At 39.6% G+C, this 19417-nt stretch overlaps 1 protein-coding gene across 3 annotated transcripts in view; it reads left to right on the forward strand.

Annotated features, from left to right (window-relative positions):
• Positions 1 to 19417, forward strand: part of PLEKHG1 (pleckstrin homology and RhoGEF domain containing G1) — a 134658-nt gene that overhangs the window by 81751 nt on the left and 33490 nt on the right. For all 3 annotated transcript variants that reach the window (XM_061988981.1, XM_061988979.1, XM_061988980.1), the window contains exon 4: positions 4203 to 4741. In XM_061988981.1, coding sequence (XP_061844965.1) covers positions 4203 to 4741 — 539 coding nt within the window. The remainder of the gene's footprint in view (positions 1 to 4202; positions 4742 to 19417) is intronic.

Consider the following 19417-nt stretch of genomic DNA (forward strand, 5'->3'; position numbering starts at 1 on the left):
CGTTGCCTGTTTGGGTGAAACGTGGGTGTTTCTTGCCCTTACACTGCTGCAGAATAGGGACATGTTGTTGTTCTTGCTGAGGAGCATGATGAGGTTGTGCCATCCACGTGTGTGTGTGTGTGTGTGTGTGTGTGTGTGTGTGTGTGCGCACCCGCGTCTCAGGGGGCAGGAGGAGAGGCTAACTGAATTCATGCAAAGACACAAACAAGAAATGACCTTGTTCAGTGAGCATGCTTCCTTGTGAGTAGGGACAAGTAGTAATTATCCTTCTTTCAGAGCTGAACTAACAAGTAATTACTGTTATTCCTTAATTAAACTATGCAAATTGATTTTTTTCTTTTTCCTCCCCAGACCAAGTTTAAATACCATCATTCACAACTCACAAAAGTTCTTGATATTATTTTGGTTCATCATTTAGAAGATTCTGTAAACAAAAGAAGTCCTAACAAAAAAAAGCAGTGAACTGGGCAGATGTGGGTCAGGGCATACAAGACTTGCTCAGAGAGTGTGTTTCTGCGAGGGTCTGGGGATAGTGACAATTACACAAGCTGTTTGCAGCCTGAGTTTTTGGTGAATGCACCTCTCTGTGATTGCTGCTGCTTAAATTGGTGACTAGGGGGAAGGGGACTTGTAAATCAGTCCTGCCAGATATGGGAGAAGTGAACTTGCTTTTTATAGTAAGTTTGTATCTAAAAATTTTAGGAGGTTACAGGTTTTGCAAAGGCACGAGGTCATACATAAAGAGCAGTCTACGGGGAGGCTGTTTCAACCTTTCTTCTCGCTCTCATTGATTCACATGTGAATTTTTCCCCGGGGAATAGGTACTGTCACAAAAGTTGTTACTTTGTGGTAAAATGCGGAGCAAAACTGTACTAGAGCTGTACTGAAAAGCCAATCGCAGACTCTGACAAGAGAAAAGAGGATGGGCACGTGGCTGTGACTATGAACTGAGTTCAGCTGCTGCCTTTTCTGGTGGGCTTCTGACAACAGAAATCACCTGAAATACTTGTTCCTGATTTCAGCAGCAAGGGTAATGCTGTGTCATTTCAGAGGAGTTTCTGAAGATAAACCTGCGAAGCCTTGGAAGATTTACAGCTCCCGTGTTATTGGGAAGGGCTACAAGTTTGTCACAGCTACCTGTAGCTGAGACAGAAATTGAGGGCTGGGCAGAGCCAGGGCTTGTCCTCAAGCCCTAGCTTCCACGGGCAGAGTGCAAAGTGTTTGGACAGGACTCAGCAGCTGAGGAAAGGAGGCAGCTTTCTGGTTTTGTGCCTTGCCAAAGTCACTGGTTTCGTGCGTCCTGCCTTGATGCTGAGTTCATCAGCTGCATGGGTGCTGAGCTGCCACTCTGCAGAAGCACTGGGCTTTGGTGCCTACTGTGTGGACCCCAAGAAATATGTTTTGCTAGTTGGAGATGTAATGAGCAAAATTTTAGCAAAAACTCTCTACATTGAAACTGAAAGACCAATTTTCACCTGGCTGAGAAAGGAGCAAGAATGAGTAAAACGTAACTTTTGAGGCTAAAAATCAGGATGAGGCTTTAAGGACAAAAGAGACCAAGATTTTTCAAGTAGCAAATCATTTGTTTGGTGTAATTGATGTAGAAGCATACAGGAATAGTCATCTTCGTGAGAAATGGAGGAACTAGAGTCAACTGTGTTGCATGCAATTAGTGACCCATCCCTAGCGTGTGTCTGGAGTTCGCCAAGGTCAGTGGGAATACAAGTATTAAAGAGCAACCCCATTAAAATTATTACAACTGATCCCTGTTGGTTTGTGGGGTTTTTTGGGTTTTTTGGTTTTTTTGTTTTTTTTTTTTTTTTTTTTAAAGGAATGATATTGTCATTAAATGAGAAAATAAGGCACTTTCTTTGTTTTGTTAAGACATGTTAAGATCTCCCAGTCCTTCCGGCTACAAGTATGCCTTATGAAAAACTATTTTGCCATTTATTCTGACTCAGATTTCATTGACCTGAACTATGGTTTGTTTTTTCATATTAATGAGCCTGACAATGTTTGTGAAGCAAATATTACATATCGATGCCTTCAGGTTATCAGAGAGTCAGACCGCATATCAGTGAAACAGGAAGAAAAGAGTGTGGAGTAATGGAATGTCACAGGAACCCTTTATTTCCTGCCCCCTCCAAATGTGGCTAACCAGGTGTTTCTTTGTCATGTAATTTTAGTAAAATATCTTGGAGTAAGTTAGTCGAAGGGTATCCCTGTTATCTTGTTTATCCTGTGCATTTTTCAAAGGGATATGCATCTGCACAGCAACATTGTACTTTCTAAATGAATGTGAAAAAAAGATCCAAAGCTGATAACAAAAATACATTCTTCCTTATCAAAAATGCATACTTTCTTATCACAAGCAATAGGAAGACAAACATCTCTGTCTATACTGGTTTAGAACTGAGAACTTTACTGCATTCTTCAACTTTAAATGTTTTCCTAGTGTATTGCTTTATATTATATTTTGGAGTTGGTACTTGATGTGGTTTAGTCAAGAAAGTAAGAAAATGTTCATGTATGCTGCAAAACCAAAAGAATCTGGCTCAAAGAAAAGCTATAGATTTTCAGACTTCAAGGTGAAACCAGGGTCCTGAGGTGCCAAATTAGGTTTTTAATTTAATAGCCAATTTCTGACCCATGTAATGAGCAAATTTTTCTCAGTGTTAATTCCATGTATTAGCTTGAGGGTAATATTTTTCTTCAACAGAAAGTTAATACCATCATCACTGAAACAGCCGTATTAATTACTCATGTAAAAGGAAAATCTTATGAATTTAAGATAGGCCAAATAAATCAAACCTTCTTGTCTGGGATTATTTTTTTAATTTGGTTTATTTGCTTTTTTGTTTTGTTTTAAAATGAATAGTGTTTGATTTTGAAAAAATGAGAGAATGGCTTTCTTGCTTTGAATGAAATTCGCTGCACTCCCTCCCTGCTCCCTGCAGCAGGAGTAGTGTCTGGGAAGTTTCTGCTTGTAGTTACATAGCAAGTCTCTTTCAGTTTAGGAAGGGCCACCTTAAAGGTTGGGCGGGTTTATTTTGCAGCTTACTGACTTTATGGTTTCTTTACTGAAACTGCTGGCTAGAGCTGTAATTGCTGGTATGATTTCTGAAAAATGAGATTGTCTCTGGAGTAAAATAAGGACTCAGCTTCCACTGTGTGGGTAGCTTCAATATTGCTTTTCTTCCTAAATTGTCACAAGTTTCCCTGTTTTTTTCTGAAGTTCTTTGAGGCAAGATATTTTGGATGGTCAGTTCTTAATAAACAAACCTGTAAGTATGGAATTTACCTGTGTCTGCTTTTGCAGATTCTCATGGTGAATCGCATACAACTTGGGCAGAAAGTACATTGTGGACAGTGTCCTGCAGGGTGTTTTGGCGACAAAAAGAAAGTAGAATTGAAATGCCGACAGGAAGACGGACGTCTTATTTTGTTGTTGCACTGATTTGAAAAACAGCTTTGGGTCAGTTCAGCAGGGGGTAATATTCTGTCTTGAGCTGAACAGTTTTAGCATGACTTCTTTTCCCAGTAGAGAACTGAATTATTTGGCAGCACTTTTTCCTGCGGGAGCTCTTTTTTCTTTTTTTCAGAAGCTACATTATTTTCATTGGGAAATCATTCCAGTTTTAGTGTTTTTGTACAAGCCACAAAGCTGACAATAGATAACTGCTTTTAGTTTTTGTTTGACTGTTGGCATTACAGTATTTAACCGAAAGATACTGTCTGGTATCACCATGTGATTCTTCAGTTTTGCAAAGCCTTCAAACTAGGGTCAATGCTCACCTTGGAGATAGCAGAGACTGCTCTGACAGATTTTATCATTATTATTACTGTTATTATTGTTGTTGTCGTTAGATTTTAACTTCAGGGAAAATTTTTGAGTCTTTATTTCTCTCCTGAGCTGAGCCTGGACAGTGAATGCATTATTACCAAGCCCAGACACTGCTGTGAGAAGGACATGTCAGAGACATAGATATGAGCAGGAAGTAAATTTGTTTTGTAGCTTCCAGTGGGAAATCCTCACCACCTAAATGGCATTAGATCCACAGTGACCTCCAAATCACATTTTTGGTGTCTTTTAGTTAAAATAGTTACAGCAGTTTTGTATGCAAAAAGCTTTAAAAGTGTCTGCTTTCAACTTTTGTGTAGAGCAGCAACAGTAAACCCACTTCTTCTGTTTATTTTTTTAGATGACTTCCACTTAGCTCTTGATGTTTTACCAGCTGTGACAGAGGCGATTGACTCCAAGACGAAAGGGGAAGATTTGCACAAGGAGAGCAGAGCTTTTCGCTACTGTGAAAAAAAGACCATGGACCTGTCAGACAGTGACCGTCCTGTCAGCTTTAGCTCCACTTCCTCCTCCTCTTCCTCCAGGGACAGCCACTGCTCCTTTGGAAGCAGAATGACTTTGGTTTCAAATAGCCACTTGGGCTTGTTCAACCAGGATAAAGAAACAGGTGCCATCAAGCTAGAACTCGTCCCGGCTAGGCGATTTTCCAACAACAAGCCATGCAAAGGGTCCTCTGTGGAGCAAGAGGAACCTGAGGAAAATCTTGAAAAAAGGCTGAGCATGCCAAGGAAAGCAGAACCAAAAGGAGCAAGTAAAAACTGTTCAATGTCCCTGGTCACAGAGCCCACCAGTCCAAAGCTCCTCTACGTGGACAGAGTTGTCCAAGAGATTCTGGAGACAGAGAGGATGTATGTGCAAGATCTAAAAAGCATTGTGAAGGTAGGAGTCTTGTTAACTATTCCATAATGATATATTTTTTTTTTACATTGTTTGATTTCACAGTAGGACAGATGGATCTGACAATGGAATTGGAATTTGCTGGTTGTTATCAATTAGTGTTACATGGTTGTTCTTACAACTTTCTAGTTTTTACTTGATTAGATAAATCTAAGCTTTTATTTTGTGTTCATGAAGAGATAACAGGGGAAAAAAACCCATTCTACATTTGGCAGCAGTAGTGAAAGAGTGGCAAACTGTTTTCAGTAATGCTTATTTACAAAAAAAATGTACAATGCTCTGTTTCTTAGAACGTATAGTGAGAAGCAAACAGGAGACAGCTTACTTGCCCCTTCACGTGCTTTATCTGAAGGGTCTCACTTGTTGACTCTTTCCACCTCACCAAATCCTTGTCCTGCAAGTTCTTTCCTGCCTTCTTGTCTCTCCCTTTCAGGCAGCTCACAGCTGCAGTCTGTTCACTTCATGCCCTTGGCCTGTAGTATTGAGTGTGGTGTGTGTATTTGCTGGAAAACCGTATTGTTTGGCTGTTACATGAAGCAATTATGTTTACTTTAATACTAATTCTGAATGGGTGGTGCCAATAAGTGGGTGTATAGTGTTTATTATGAGCAGTTAAGTTTTTGTACAGTTCCCAAATGAACAGCATTTTTCATTTCCCCTTTCTATATACAGGGGAAAATATGGATGAGTTCTTCTGTGGATTGTTCTGCTTACTCCATATTGTTGTAACTATGCCATCAGAGTCATGTTCTGTTTTGTCATTGAAGATGACAATGAAACCCCTTAGCTAGTGTTTTTAGTCTATATACTTAACCTATGTGCGTATCACTACCCACAAATAACAGTTTCTTGGGAGGTGCACATTTAATATGCTGTTTGTAGAACAGATAAATTTAACTAGCTGTATGAGGTCATCTGCAAAAGGAAATATCAGTCACATGGAAGCAGTCCCCAACCACAGTTCCAACCTGCTCGATCCTCCAAGCAATGAGCAGGAAAAAAGGCTAAGGCTTTGATAATACAAATGCATGTCATGATTAAACACTCCCATCCCTCCAGAATTCTCACAAAAAAGGTCTTTTTTCTGCAAAACTTTATTCTGTAGCTGCTGCTGTTTCTCTATGTTCAATTTACCTATATTTCATTTTGGAGTGTTTAAGGCAGTATCATATACTGCAGAAGCAGATAGCTGCTATGCATAGTCACTGCTCACTAGGCATGACCTCTGTGGTTTTGGAAACCTTAGTTCTCACTCATTCTCCTATGCAGTAAATGATACAATCTGAAAAACTAGTAGCTGTCATTGAAATCTTGAAACAGATTTTCCATTTTCAAGTAGGAAAGCCAAAAAATGCTTGCTAGAAATACTTTAAGTATCATTACAGTAGAGTAAATGTAGCAAATGCTCTTGAAGTTATGAAAGAACTGAAGGAACTTACCTGTGAAATACCCAAGCGTATTTCCTACAGCATCTAATAAACAGTGAATCTCAAAAGCTTCCTGTGGCACTAGATAGCATATTTGAGAGACGGAGTGGTTGACATTGGGGTTTTTCTTAGGTAGATATTAAGGATTAGAGGGCATCAAAGGAGCTCCTTCCTAAATGGCAAGGGCAGTGGGGAACCAGCTACCTCAGGCTGTGCTTGGTCTTAGGGGCAGAAGGTGTGACTGGAAGCACATTACAGAGAAGCCCATTTTATGTTTCTTGGGATTCTTTTCTCCCCATGTGACTTAGCGATACTGCAGTGATTTACCTAACCAAGGATGATGGTTTTGAGAAGGATGAGAGGACTCCACAGACATCTGGAAAAGTGTCATAGCCTTACAGGATTTGATTATCTAGGCCTTTATGACTTGAGGTTATTTAGTTTGGCAGCCATCTGACTGATGCTGAGCCAAATTAAGATGAAGGGAAGCAGCTTGGTTTGTCTTATTTTCCAGATAAACAGCTGGTTAGGAAATGGGATGAGAATGGTAAGTAAGGGGTGCAGAGGAAGGGTCAAAGGACAACTACTGCTCAAGAAGTGTGTGGGAACTGAAGAGACACATGAAGGCGGGAGCTGATGGAGGAAAGGATAAGCAAATGAACCAGTGGTAAATGAAGAGAGAAAATCATTAGAGGGAAAACAATATGAGGAAATGAGAGAAAATCCAGGAAGTGGAAAGCTGAAGGGAGTATGAAATTGGTTGGAGCTGGAGCTCTCTAGTGAGTTTTGCAGCTGACTGCAATACAGCAGCTTATCTACGTAGACTAAAAATAGTAAGACGGGTTTTATTTCTGGTTTAAGTGGGTTTTTTTTTGGCAGGAGTAGGGAGGGAGGAAGAGAAGCTATGCAAACCAGGTACAAAGATAGCATAAGAACAGAAAAAGAGAAATGCATAGATACTATTTCAGTTACTCTCTACACCCAGCTGCGAATTGTCACTACAGATCTTGTCTATTGCTTTTTGTTCCCTTATAGTGGGGAATTGCTGATGCTACCTTCTCTGTAGACATTGGAAACATACTTAAAAGGAACATGTTTTTATTGTTATTTCCAGCATTCTGAAACTCCTAGAACTGAGAGCATGTCAAAACTCAGCTCTAGGAGTACACTGTAAATTTCTGCTGTGAAGCAAAGCATGTTTGCTTGTGCTGCACAGTTAAGTTTTCAGGGGATTTTGTTTGGTTGGTTTTAGAATTTTAGGGAGTTGGGGAAATTTTATTTGTGGCAGTGGTTGATGGATTTTTTTGTTGTTGTTGTTTCATTTGTTTCTTTTCTTTTGAATTGATCCACACTCTTTCCCATCATCCAGATCATTAATGGCCATTTTAAAAGAAGACTGAAACTAGTGTTAACCCCTGGGGCACGTCACTCATTATTGGCCTCCAATGAGGTTTTGTGTGTTCAATCACCACCCTCAGGACCTGTCCCCTCAGCCAGTTTCAGTCAACCTCATTGTCTACTTATCCAACTTATACTTCATCAGCTTGTCTGTGAAAATCTCATGGGAGACACTGTCAAAAGACTTTCTGAAGTCAAGGCAGACAACATTCACTGTTCTCTCCTCCTCTACCAAGCCAGTCATTTTATCATAGAAGGTTATCAGGGTGGTCAGCTTCCCCTTGGTGAATCCAAGCTGATTATTCTTGATTACCTCCTTGTCTTTTATGTGCCTGGAATCAGTTTCTGGAATCTGTGTATAAGATTACTTCTACACAAATGTAAAGAGCATACACAGCTGTACACAAATAGCCTATTAACATGAGTGGTGTGAAACTGCATGTAGGATCCTGGTACTATTCATCTTATGCAAAGTCAGCTCATTAAGAGTTAGCCAGGCATGGCATTTTGGGCCATGTCCTTTCAGCCTGTGTTATCTTTAGAACATGTGAAGTTACCATGCTTGACATAAAACTATGGACTGAATGGGGAAAAATGGAATTTTCACCATTTTTGATGCCTTCATTGACCTAATGCTGTTAGATCATTAATAAGTAAACAAATAAACTAAAAAGACATCACTTCTATTTCTTTTTCAGTATCTGAGTGGTCTTTGCCAAAAGGCTAGTCAGAAATCAACTTCATAGGACATGGCTTATATGATCTTTAACTGATACTGTAGACTTGCTGAGTTTCTCCAGCCTACTTTTAAATTGCTGATAAGGGTATTTCATAGGCTTAAGATGAGTAGGAGGAGGCCATATAGTCACTATTTGGCTCCCTTTGCCCTAGGAAGTGCTTTAAAAGCAACTGCTTTTCTAGTCAGTACAGCCATTTTTTCTGTTTATGACCTGAAAGGACAGTTGAATCAATGATCATTTGGAGGCATGCTGCTGTGATTCTTGCACAGACAAGCATTGTAACAAAGACAGAGTGAACTTTTCCATTGTTTGGTATGTTTTATCAGGTAATCTGTTAAGTATAATTACATTTTGAATTAGTTCAGCTTGAAGCATGTTTTGGACAAGTTTGAGATGAGAAATCAGATACCTTAGCTTCCTGCTTGTGTCATGCTGACAGGTGTCATACTGGCCAGGGCAGAACCTGCAGACCTCATTTTCAGGACCCAATCTTATTTTTTCTAGTAGTAATTTACTTAGAATAGGCATAAACTTCTCTTAGAGTAACTTACTGAAGCAACTTTTTTTTCCCTGAGTAAAATGCTGTCCCTGAGTTTACAATAAAAATGTGGTTTTACTCTTGCAGTTCATAGGAGCCAGAAACACACATCCATGATTTGTAAACATGCTTGTAACTCTAGAAAAAGACATCCACATTTCTGTTTTATCTTTGTGAAATGAAGGAATAATGCAAATGCACTGTTACAATACAAGCATCAGTCATGTTAGTTTAAAAACACTCTCATAGTGATAGTGGCCTGTTGAGAGCATCTAAATCTGATGCATGAGCCTCAGCCATTTGACACAAGAAGTCCTATCAGTAAAATAATGCCAGTAAAAGTTATTGATATCTATACAGTATATAGAAAGGAGTGAAGCACGCGTTGTCCATGTACTTCACAGATACTTGATGCAAACAGATCTTGAACTCCATCTGAAATCTGGGAGACTTACATTATGTGACTGAGTACTTCTACGCTTTCACTCCAAACATAACAGTTATTAAACCATCCCCAGTGGATTAGTGAAAGTTTATCTCATCTCTTGTCCAGATCCTTTGCCCCTCTTTTTTTTATACTTAAGATTCCTCATTCAAGACTTTTTACTTAAAAAGTCCCATTTTCCTCTGCACCCTCTTCTGCCTACAGTCTCCCTGCCTGTCTTGTCTTCTCCCAGTTAATCCTATCCTCATTCCCTGGAAGTCCATATTGTCACATATCCTCATGTGATTTATCACTTTTTAGTCTTTCTCTTTCCTATGTTCATAGTGTATGCTGACTCAAGGTCTCTCTTGGCAGGTCTGAAGACACTCTCTTAAATAACTTTTTGTCAGATCTGTTGTAGTTCTCCCTCTATGCCTCAGCTTTTTATTCACTCTTCTGACAATGTTTTCATCACCGTTCCTAATTTTTCTTCCCTGTTAAGTTCTTCTAACATTCAGTCTTCATCTTTGGTGTCCATCAAGCCTTGTTCCCGTTTCTTCCTTCCTGTCATTCTGTAAGACTCCTTTGTGTCTCCACTGCCCTGGAACTGTACAGCACGAGCACGCATCTCCAAGTTGAGTAAGCTTTGCAGAGGATCACAGAGACACAGGAACAGTCTCTTCCCTACTCTTGCATCAGAGGAGCCCATCTGAACCTGATGTGACTTGCAGCATCTGAAAATGGAAATTGTGGGTTAAGACCTTGTGAAGCCCAAGTTGAAACATGCAAAGGACTATTGCTAAAAGTTCATATTTGGGAACATGTGAATTTGAGAAGTTTCTTTCCCTTCTCCCTGCACCCAACGTCCCTCCCAAAGTGATCAAATATGTGGAGATTTGGACAGACAGCAAAAGGCATACTCTCAGAAACAAAGTTTCCATTATGCTCCTGTCTGTTACTGCTCCGCCTTGAGATATAAGGGTATGGTTAATGTCCCTGCTAGTCAGCCTGGGGGTACTTGTCTTATCAGGGGAAAGGTCACCAAAATTTTTCAACACCAGCAAAGGAAAAAAAAAGGGTGTTCTTTCTCAAAAAAGCCTGGGGTAATGTTTTTGCTGAAATCTAAAACAACTCAGCAAGGAGGCCCGTTTCAAGCATGAAAAGCTTCATCCAAGGTGGCCAGTTCTGTTGAAGTTACATAGCTCTTGAAGGGGGGTGGTGGGGAGAAGCCTTGTAGAGGGAAATATTGGCTGTTTACAGTAGATAAATTTTGTGACATCAATGATGAAGGGAAGCTCCTCTGAGAGGAAGTCAGTTTTATTATTCCTACTTCCCTGCCTCCACTTGCTGTTGTTGTTAGGGGATGTCTCCTACATTTTGGGTAATAGTTTAAAAAAAAAAGAAAAAACTACTCTGAAGACTGCATGTGTGCATTGTCACTTCTTGTGGTGTGTTAGTAAAAGCCTTGTTGCTTGCCCACTGAGTTATCAGATAGTGTAATCCTGAGAGAAAGTTAATTTCTCCTAGGTTCAAAAGGTGGGATTTCCAGTGTAGCTATGGCATCCCAGAGTGTTTGTTCCCACATGATACTTAATTTCCATTTGCAATCTCATTTTCTATGGCTGCTAACCTACATGTCTGAGGAAGGTACCTTTGGATTGTTGACATAGAGTCAAAGAGTACCTGGAATAGTACCTCCATTTTACAGTACAGAATTCCATCACCCACTAAAAAGAAATGGTTTTATTAGCAGAGCTGCCCTTTGTGAGCATTTTGTAAGTCATAAATTTCAGAGGGCCATAGCAGCTTTGTTGAGTGTTATTGAGAAGGTAGATGTGATGTGAGAAGATGTATGAGTCCCTCTGTATAAGTGTCCTGAATTTAATGGCACTACTGTAATCATCAGACTGTAATGATGTAATTTTTCTGCAGTTATTAATTCACCACTTTTTTTTCACTCAGTATAGGGAGCAGTGATGTGTGGGCTTACAGTTAGTATTTCTCTTCAGAGCATTAAGGCTAATTAGTATGTAGGCACTGCAGGTTTGCAAGTTTAGTCTGTGTGACAAAGACTGTCGATATACTTAATTTATTTGTCTTAAATATTGAGCACAAAAGAGAAAATATAGGTGATAAGTGCATGATTTTAGGACAATTTGCTTTGAATTTTCTTATGAACAGAGTGGTGATTTAGAAACAGGCTCTCCTTGCTGAACCCATCTGCAGAGCCTGTTCCATATAGAGAGAAAAGACAATTTGTTGAGATTTAAAGTAAACCAGCAATATTCAGAGCGAGATTCTTCCTTCTTTGAAACTTGTCTTGAAACATTAAAAACATTACAAAGTAATTAAAAGCAAGATAGCCCACATGCTGTTCTTTCTGACTAGGGATTGAACCTTATGCAGTAAGAAAATTTGGATGAACAATTTAAATTACCTGCAAAACAAAGATGATGATCATGAAAGTAGTAAGGTTAACTGTGATTAGTATTTGTTCTACTTTTGAGCTGATGAACCTTCTCACTGCTTGGTTTTTTAATTCAGGAAGGAAGAGCTGTGTCAAATTTTGATTGAGCTCCTCAGGGAAATTATGGCTTAAAAGCAAGGAAAGTTTTCTCCAGTAATATTGAGGTACGGTAGCTGAAATTAAGTTGTGCTTGACGATCTTTGTATATATCTAAGAGACTTTCTCGAAGTCCATGAAGTTTAGACAGTTACAGCAGTATAAATTGGAGCAGAAAAATGTTCCACTTTAAAAAAAGTATATGTAATGAATTTGGAAGAAGCTGTATTGGAGACTGTAAAGATTTTGTTTCTGGAGTTGCTGTTTAAAAATTAGGACCATAATCTACATTGGAAACTGTTGAGAGGTGAGATATCTGGTAATACTACTAGATATGTTACTGAACAGGTGTAAACAGCTGTTTTGGCTACCCTTAAAGAAATACCTAGAGTAAATCAAACTTCCTTCTTCTGAGACAGTAGGACTATTCAGTTTCACTGCAGACTTCTTGCTTCCTGGATGTGAGCCATATTAAACATCCTAAAGCAACCTAAAGTGATGGAAGTCTACACAAACCGTTGCTCATGTTTGTGTCTTAAATAGTTATAGATGAGGTTGTTTCGGAAACTCCAAGATATTAAACAAAAAGTATTTTGACAGCTGTTTACCTTCTATACTCTTAGATGAAGCCAAAACAAAAGTAGAAACAAACACCAAACTTTGGGGATTTTTTTCAGGGCATATGAGGATTCTGGGTTTTGAAAAAAATGGTGTTTTATAGCTGTACAATAGGAATACATTGTGTTGTGAACTATCAAAAATAACCTAACAAACCACTTATGTGGTAAAGGCAACTGCTTATGTTGTGGCATGAACAGGTAGCTGTTTGTAAACTAATCTCATAGGGAATATGGAAAGCCAGGCTTAAATATAGTGATGTGTGATTTTTATCTGCATCATCACTACTTGGTCTTATTTTTCCTGGTAACATTCATCAATGTCTTTCATTCAGCATGTTCCTTGAAAGACACTGAATAGTGTCATCACTGCCTTCTGTTTACCTCTACTTTGCATCCAGTTTTTATCTAGGTCAAGAAACTTGTTGGGACAGGGATTGCCTTTGCCAGATGAATGCCAAGCTTCAGCATAGGGCTGAGACTGTGTACGTTAAGACAGCACAAATATAGCCATAACTTTGTGTTTGTTTTCAGGTCAGCTCTGTGTTTGGACAGCACAAAAGAGTGAGTTATGCTGCAGTAGTAAATGATCTGTCTGCTAAAAGTAGTGAACCTTTCTCAAGCTTTGAGTGGGACAGAAGTGGCAGGGATGGCTGCTGCTCTTCCAGGGAGCCGCAGAATTGCCAAAAAACCTGGTTGCCACTGCTCTTGTCCTCCTTTTTCCTGCAGCAGGGCACACACTGCTCAACCATGCTGTTTGCAGCTTTCTAAAGGTGAAGGAATATAGATAAAAGGGTGAAAGTTATCCTTCTGTTCTGGAAATCTTTATTCTTTTGGGAGTGGGGAGGCAAGGGGAAGATATAGTTAAATACAGAATATGCCATTTAAGAGTGCTGCTGGTAAGCAGGGGACTGAAGTGAAACTTGACTCCTGTGACTGCATTGTGTTCCTGGTTAGTGGGATGTATAGAGCCATTCTGGAATTTGGAAAGTAACAAAAGAGAGATCTCTTCACCTCTGCCCTCAAGCTTGCTGTTGCACACTGGTGGTGAATGAGGAACTCACAGTGCAGAGCAGCAGCTCTGGGAAAGTAGTTTTATAGAGAGTGGGCAGCAAAACTAGGAGGAATAGGTCTGGGAGCTGAGAGGCAGGAGAGAGAAGTGCAGCTTACTCTGGGAAAATTTCAGTAAATATTTAAATGTTTTACTGAGATGATACATTTTTTTTTTCCAAAATGATTGGAATTTCTGTTGAGAAATTCCAAAATTTAGAAGTAATAGCTTGAAAACCAAACAAATTTAGTTGCTTATGATGGCCATTCCCATTTTCGCCTATGGAAATATTTGACTACTTTTAAATTTGTTATGTCATTCTCATTAAATAATGCTTGTCAATGAACAGTGTTCTTCTAGTAATCCATTACCTTTAAACTTGAAGACTTAACAAACCACATAGCAGTGTCTGTCTCTTCTGTTCTCACTGCTCACATGGATTAAGGTGTGGAGGTAGCTGCTGGTTTTTGTGGCTTCATGCAAAGCCAATTTAGCAAATAAAACACTTTTTAGAAGTTTTCACTTACAAAACACCCACAACTCTAAGCTCTCATTTCATTGCTGTTCCTATATTATTAATAAAAGCTATCCATCAGTCTCTGGGAATTGTGTGATTACTACGGTTAAGATAAATGTGTGTTTAGGATGTGTGCAGATTTTCTCCATAATTCTGGGTTTGCATTTTCATTCTTTGGAAAACACATTCTTTCAGTTTCTCTTCTTGAGATTTAAAATAAACTCTTTCTCTTTCAACTTGTAAGCACATACAAATCTTTTAAAAAATGTCAACATTAGTGTGCCTTACGAATTGGGAGTTTATTTGTGTAGCAAAGGGTCTACAGCACAAGACTCAGGTTCCTTTCCTGGGGGATTCACACATTCAAAGCCTGAATATGCCTTAATTCTCTGTGCTTTACTTGTCTGTGGTCCAATGAGGTTATAATTAGACCAGCTGAGCTGTGTTGTGAGAATTAATTTATACATGTTGTGATGAACTTTGAGATTGTTGTTGTATTTATAATTATTAAATGTCTTCAACTAGTACTTTTGGAAAGAGCTTTAGGTTATTGAATGATGATGATAATTGACACTAATGATATCAAGTCTTAGTTGCAGCATTAAATTTAGGAATTTTTAGAGCACTTCATCTGCCTAGCAACCTCAAACTATTTGACATCGTGATTACTGTTTAATGTTTTCACTTGACTGTTGTCAGTACTGTGACTTATTTCTTCTGTGTTTCCTCTTAACTTTAAGAATTTGATTGGATGGGGGCCAGTGTAGGGGTTTATGCAGTTAGATGCAGTGACAGAGGATGCCTGTGTCAGCTTCCAGCATTGCTTCACAAGTCCCTTCTAGAATTGAAGAGGAAGAAGGCCTGCTTTAGAGGGTCAGGCTCTAAAGCAGTGAGGGTGAACCCACAGCTGCAGAAAACTATGCTGCTACCTCTTAACAGTCAGGAACTGAAATGAAGCATTTGCCCTGGAAAATTTCGTTAGTGAAAAGTTCCCTCAAAACTGCCAAGGCTGTTTCACTGAGTCTATCTATAGGGCCCTGTCCTAGTACAACAGCCTCTCCACTACATATGGCTAAGAGGTAGCTGTTGCCCTAGAAATTTCTGACTTTGTATACCATCTCACCTGTGATCATGTTCTACACGAGCACAACTTATTCAAAGGCTGCCTAAACCAAAGAACGTGTGCATTTTAGAGGTGCAAGGCATACTGTTACGACTCAGGAATTCCTCACTGCTAATTTTGGCTGACACATACCCCTGCTGTGGCTTTCCATGCATGTGGATGAAGGGAATCTATTTGGGGTCACTGCTTCCACTCCTTACTATCTCTGGGGCAATGTTTTAACATCTGGGATATAAGTGAGGAAGTCATATTGATCATAGAAAATCTGTCACTCAGAAATAGCTATGTGATTTTTTTTTTCTTCTTTTTCTCTTCTGTAGGCAAAATATAAGTTCATGTTAAATTAAACTGAACTTACTTGCAGAACCCAGCTGTGGAAAGTATAGAGAGAAGTCTGTCATGATCACTTTGCAATGTTAAACAGTGGAAAGAAAACTTGAATGTGTTTCTCTATTTTTAGTCTTCCTTCATACCATGTTCTCATGAGTGCTTTCACCATCAGTCTTTGCCCTTTCTACATGCAGTACGCAAAGTATCATCTTACCATATCATGCCTGCTTTAGAGCTTTTATCCACAGACTGTGTGTGAGCCAACTGCACATGTAGATTGGGTAGATCTGAGGAAGCTGGTCATAAACATAGGTGAGTGCATGATGGCTTCCTCCACCTGCAGAAAGGAGTGATGCCAGTGAGGTGGCTTCCTGCCAGTGCAGAGACTCTGCTCTTCTGTGCTGACATCAGAAAGGAAAGAAATCAATTGCAGACTGCATCCGGTAACCGGTTTTGTAAAGTGTATAGATTAATTTGGCTGCTTTCATTTGGAGGCTTGCTGGCTGTCAGTGGTGGGAGGTATTCTCATGGCCCTTCTTCCTTGATGACAGAATCAGTGCTCTGCAAGCACGTAGGTGAGTGCTTCAGAGCCTACCTGTGAGGCCTGATGGAGCAGCTTCCCTCAAGGGCAGAACTTTGCTAGCACAACCAAGTAACAGTCTTATGTACAAACTACTGAGGAACATAAAGTGAATGCAAAAGGGGGGTAGGGAAGTGCATGCAGCCCAGGAGCTGTTGCCATTGCTGAAGTGAGCAGAGTAGGTTGCATCTCCAGGTCTGTGTTGTCCTCGGAAAGACCCTCTCTTTGGCTGTTAGTTGGTGGCAGGGCATAGCCCCAGGCAGGTGCTGCTCTTTTGGACCTGTCCATGCTTTTGGTGGATGACAGAGTTTTCTGACTTCATTTATCTTTAGAGAAAACCAAACCCCTAAATACTCTTCACTCCCCCAAAAGTAGAAAATGGAATGACATACAGAACTTTCCTTCTTTATTTAAGTTTCTGTTTTTACATATAGTGAAGCTGTATGGTGGACAGTGCAAGTGGCTTTTGAGGTTTGATTTATTGGCATCATTAATGTGCAATATCTATAGCAGAAATAAAATACACTTCTGATTTTTATGTCACTCAAACTTCATCTGTGGTTAAAAATATGCCTATTAGTTAAATGCGAGTATTTAGCTGTGTTAGCCTACTGTGTTGTGTTACTTGCAGCCTGGTGTACTGGTGGACGTCAGCAACATTGGCTCAAAAACTGAGGAATTCTGTCAGGAAAACTCAGTCTCTGATCAAAATTATGCTTAAAACTCCCAACAACTTCGAATGTTGCAGCCTGAGGAAGACTATCTAATATTAAATCAAGCAGAACCTAATCCAAGCAGTATCATAACATCACATAGACTCCAGTTTTCTGATACTCCCTAGATTTGTGCTACTAGTAAGGCACCTTTTACTCCTAGTTGCTATACCATACTCATGGGCATAGTTAGTCCTAACTCCTTCCCCAGCCAGCACAGGTGCACATGGGCCAAATCCAATGACTGCGCGGAACCACCACAGTAAAGGTTCTGTATCCTTATCCATCTAAGTACTACTTCCACACCACTTTTCCTTAAAGGCTAAAAGACAGAATTAAAACATGCCACAAACTAATTCCTGTTTGTAGCCTGTTAGCTAAAGCAATGCCAACCAGACTATCTACATACTTGTAACCAAAGAGAAAACTGGGCAAGTTGTATAACAGAGTAACCACTATAACATGTTCCCCCCACTGCTAATTCTACTATTTACATGGGTAATTATAATATGTGCCATTTTCCTTTCTGCCTGTTTTTTTCCATTCTTTTTTCTTATTTATGTTATTTATGGATTTATCTGGCACGTACAGAAACATGCTCTGAATGCCTTGTGGGTCCAAAAATAACATACTATCCATAACAGGTGGCCAAAGATGATGAATTCTTGTCAGAGCAGCTCACTACAGTCCTTTTCAATAATTTAAAGTACAGCTGTATTCTGCAAAGCAAAGATGTATTTGTAAACCAAATATTTAAAACCAAAATATACTTTGCTTTCTTGCTCTTGTTCCTTTGGCTATGAGTCCAAGGACTGATTGAGACTCAAATCCAATCCATCTCTTTCCCATCTCAAACCCTTTTGTCAGGATTTCTCTTTAAAATACACAATTATCTTTGTCACTGTTACCTTCTGTGATGGAAGATGTCAAGCCCAATAGTGATATTGTTGTCCAGGTCTCCTGTAATCTGCACAGTGGTTTACCTGGAGACAGCTGTAGCAAAACATTTCATGCAGCCAAACTTAACACATTTCTGACTGCTTTCCTCTCCTTACCTTCTGTCTTCCATACTCTTTTTCTTCAGCCTCCATAACCAGTCAAAACTGGTCACGTATAGTTATCCTTATTTTGACCAAAACTATCCCTCCCTTCTAAGAGTGAAAGTTCTTGCCCAATGTAATTTTCATCCCTCCAAAGACAGCCTGGCAATGTTCCCATGTGGCAGGCAGAAATACATGCCTGTCAAAGTGATTAGCACCTTTAACCTCCCACTTCTGAAGCTCCTCTGTAGGAAGGCTCTTTAGGGGCTGTTTAGCCTGGAGAAGACTGAGAGGGGACCTTATCAACGCTTAGAAATACCTAAAGGGTGGGTGACAAGAGGATGGAGTGAGTCATTTTTCTGTAGTGCACAGTGACAGGACAAGGGATAACAGGCACAGGCTGGAACACAGGAAGTTCCACTTGAACATGAGGAGAAACTTCTTTCCTGTGAAGGTGAGGAAGCCCTGGCACAGCCTGCCCAGGGAGGGTGTTGAGTCTCTTCTGGAGGTGTTCAAAACGCTCCTGGATGTGTTCCCATGCAATCTGATCAAGGTGAACCTACTTTAGCAGGGGAGTTGGACTAGATGATTTCTAGAGGTCCCTTCCAACCCTTATCATTCTGTGAGAAGCAGAAGTGGCAGCAGCTCTGCTTCAGTGTCTTTCAACAATTTTGCTTATCTTTGGTGATATCCATATATACAGTCTTGCTCTGGAAAGGGATTACTAAAAACTTCTATAGTATATATGTTTCTGGCAGGACAGGATGAAAATAAACTCTTGTTTTACAAGGCAGTGTGGCTTTTACCCTTTTTTTAGCATTACCATGTTAACATTACTAATTTTAATGTGTAATTTCAACATTTCTACTTTACTGAGTGACTTATTATTTATCTTGTTCAACCTGTAGTCTGTTTTTAAACCTAAATGTGTGTCTGTTTTCAAGGAAAACCTGGGTGGCTAGATGAAAATGTCATGGGAAAAAAAATGTTAATCAATATGTGAAGATATTTTTTCTCCTTTTGTCCTTTTCTTCTCTCATTTTCAATTCACATAATTCTTTTGTTGAGCCTCTGAGGTTACTGTTCTCATCATTTTGTTCCTCTAGAGATCTTTCGTGTGTGATTATGGATGAGAAGGGAGTAGTCAGGATATGCAGCTTCTAACAGACATTCCTTCTGATGATTTGGTGTAATGAAAGATGAATGAGGAGAACTTCAAACCCAGCAAGGAAGGCAGGGGAGTCTGGCAACACTATCTTTGGAGAGCTTCAGGAAACAGGATGGAAAAATTGTGCAATATCATTAGAACAAACCTTGCTCCATAAATCAGTCTAAGGAGACTGGAATTTGTGGTGGGTTTGTTGTTGGGTTTTTTTTTCCCTATAAAGATAAATGTTTTTGCCACAACTGTAGAGAAGCAATAAAAAGGCAAAGGTTATAAGCAAATCTTTCGGCGCCGACAAAAGGTCCATAGATTCTGACAATAGACAAATAAAATGAATAAGGCCAGTATTTTGTTCTGATAAATTTCATTGATTTCTGTGCTGTGTCATTATGGTTGCAGCCTGCCCTGTTATCTTGTAGCTCCAAACCTTTT

Source organism: Colius striatus, chromosome 2 (assembly GCF_028858725.1).
Source record: "Colius striatus isolate bColStr4 chromosome 2, bColStr4.1.hap1, whole genome shotgun sequence".
Lineage (NCBI taxonomy): Eukaryota > Metazoa > Chordata > Aves > Coliiformes > Coliidae > Colius > Colius striatus.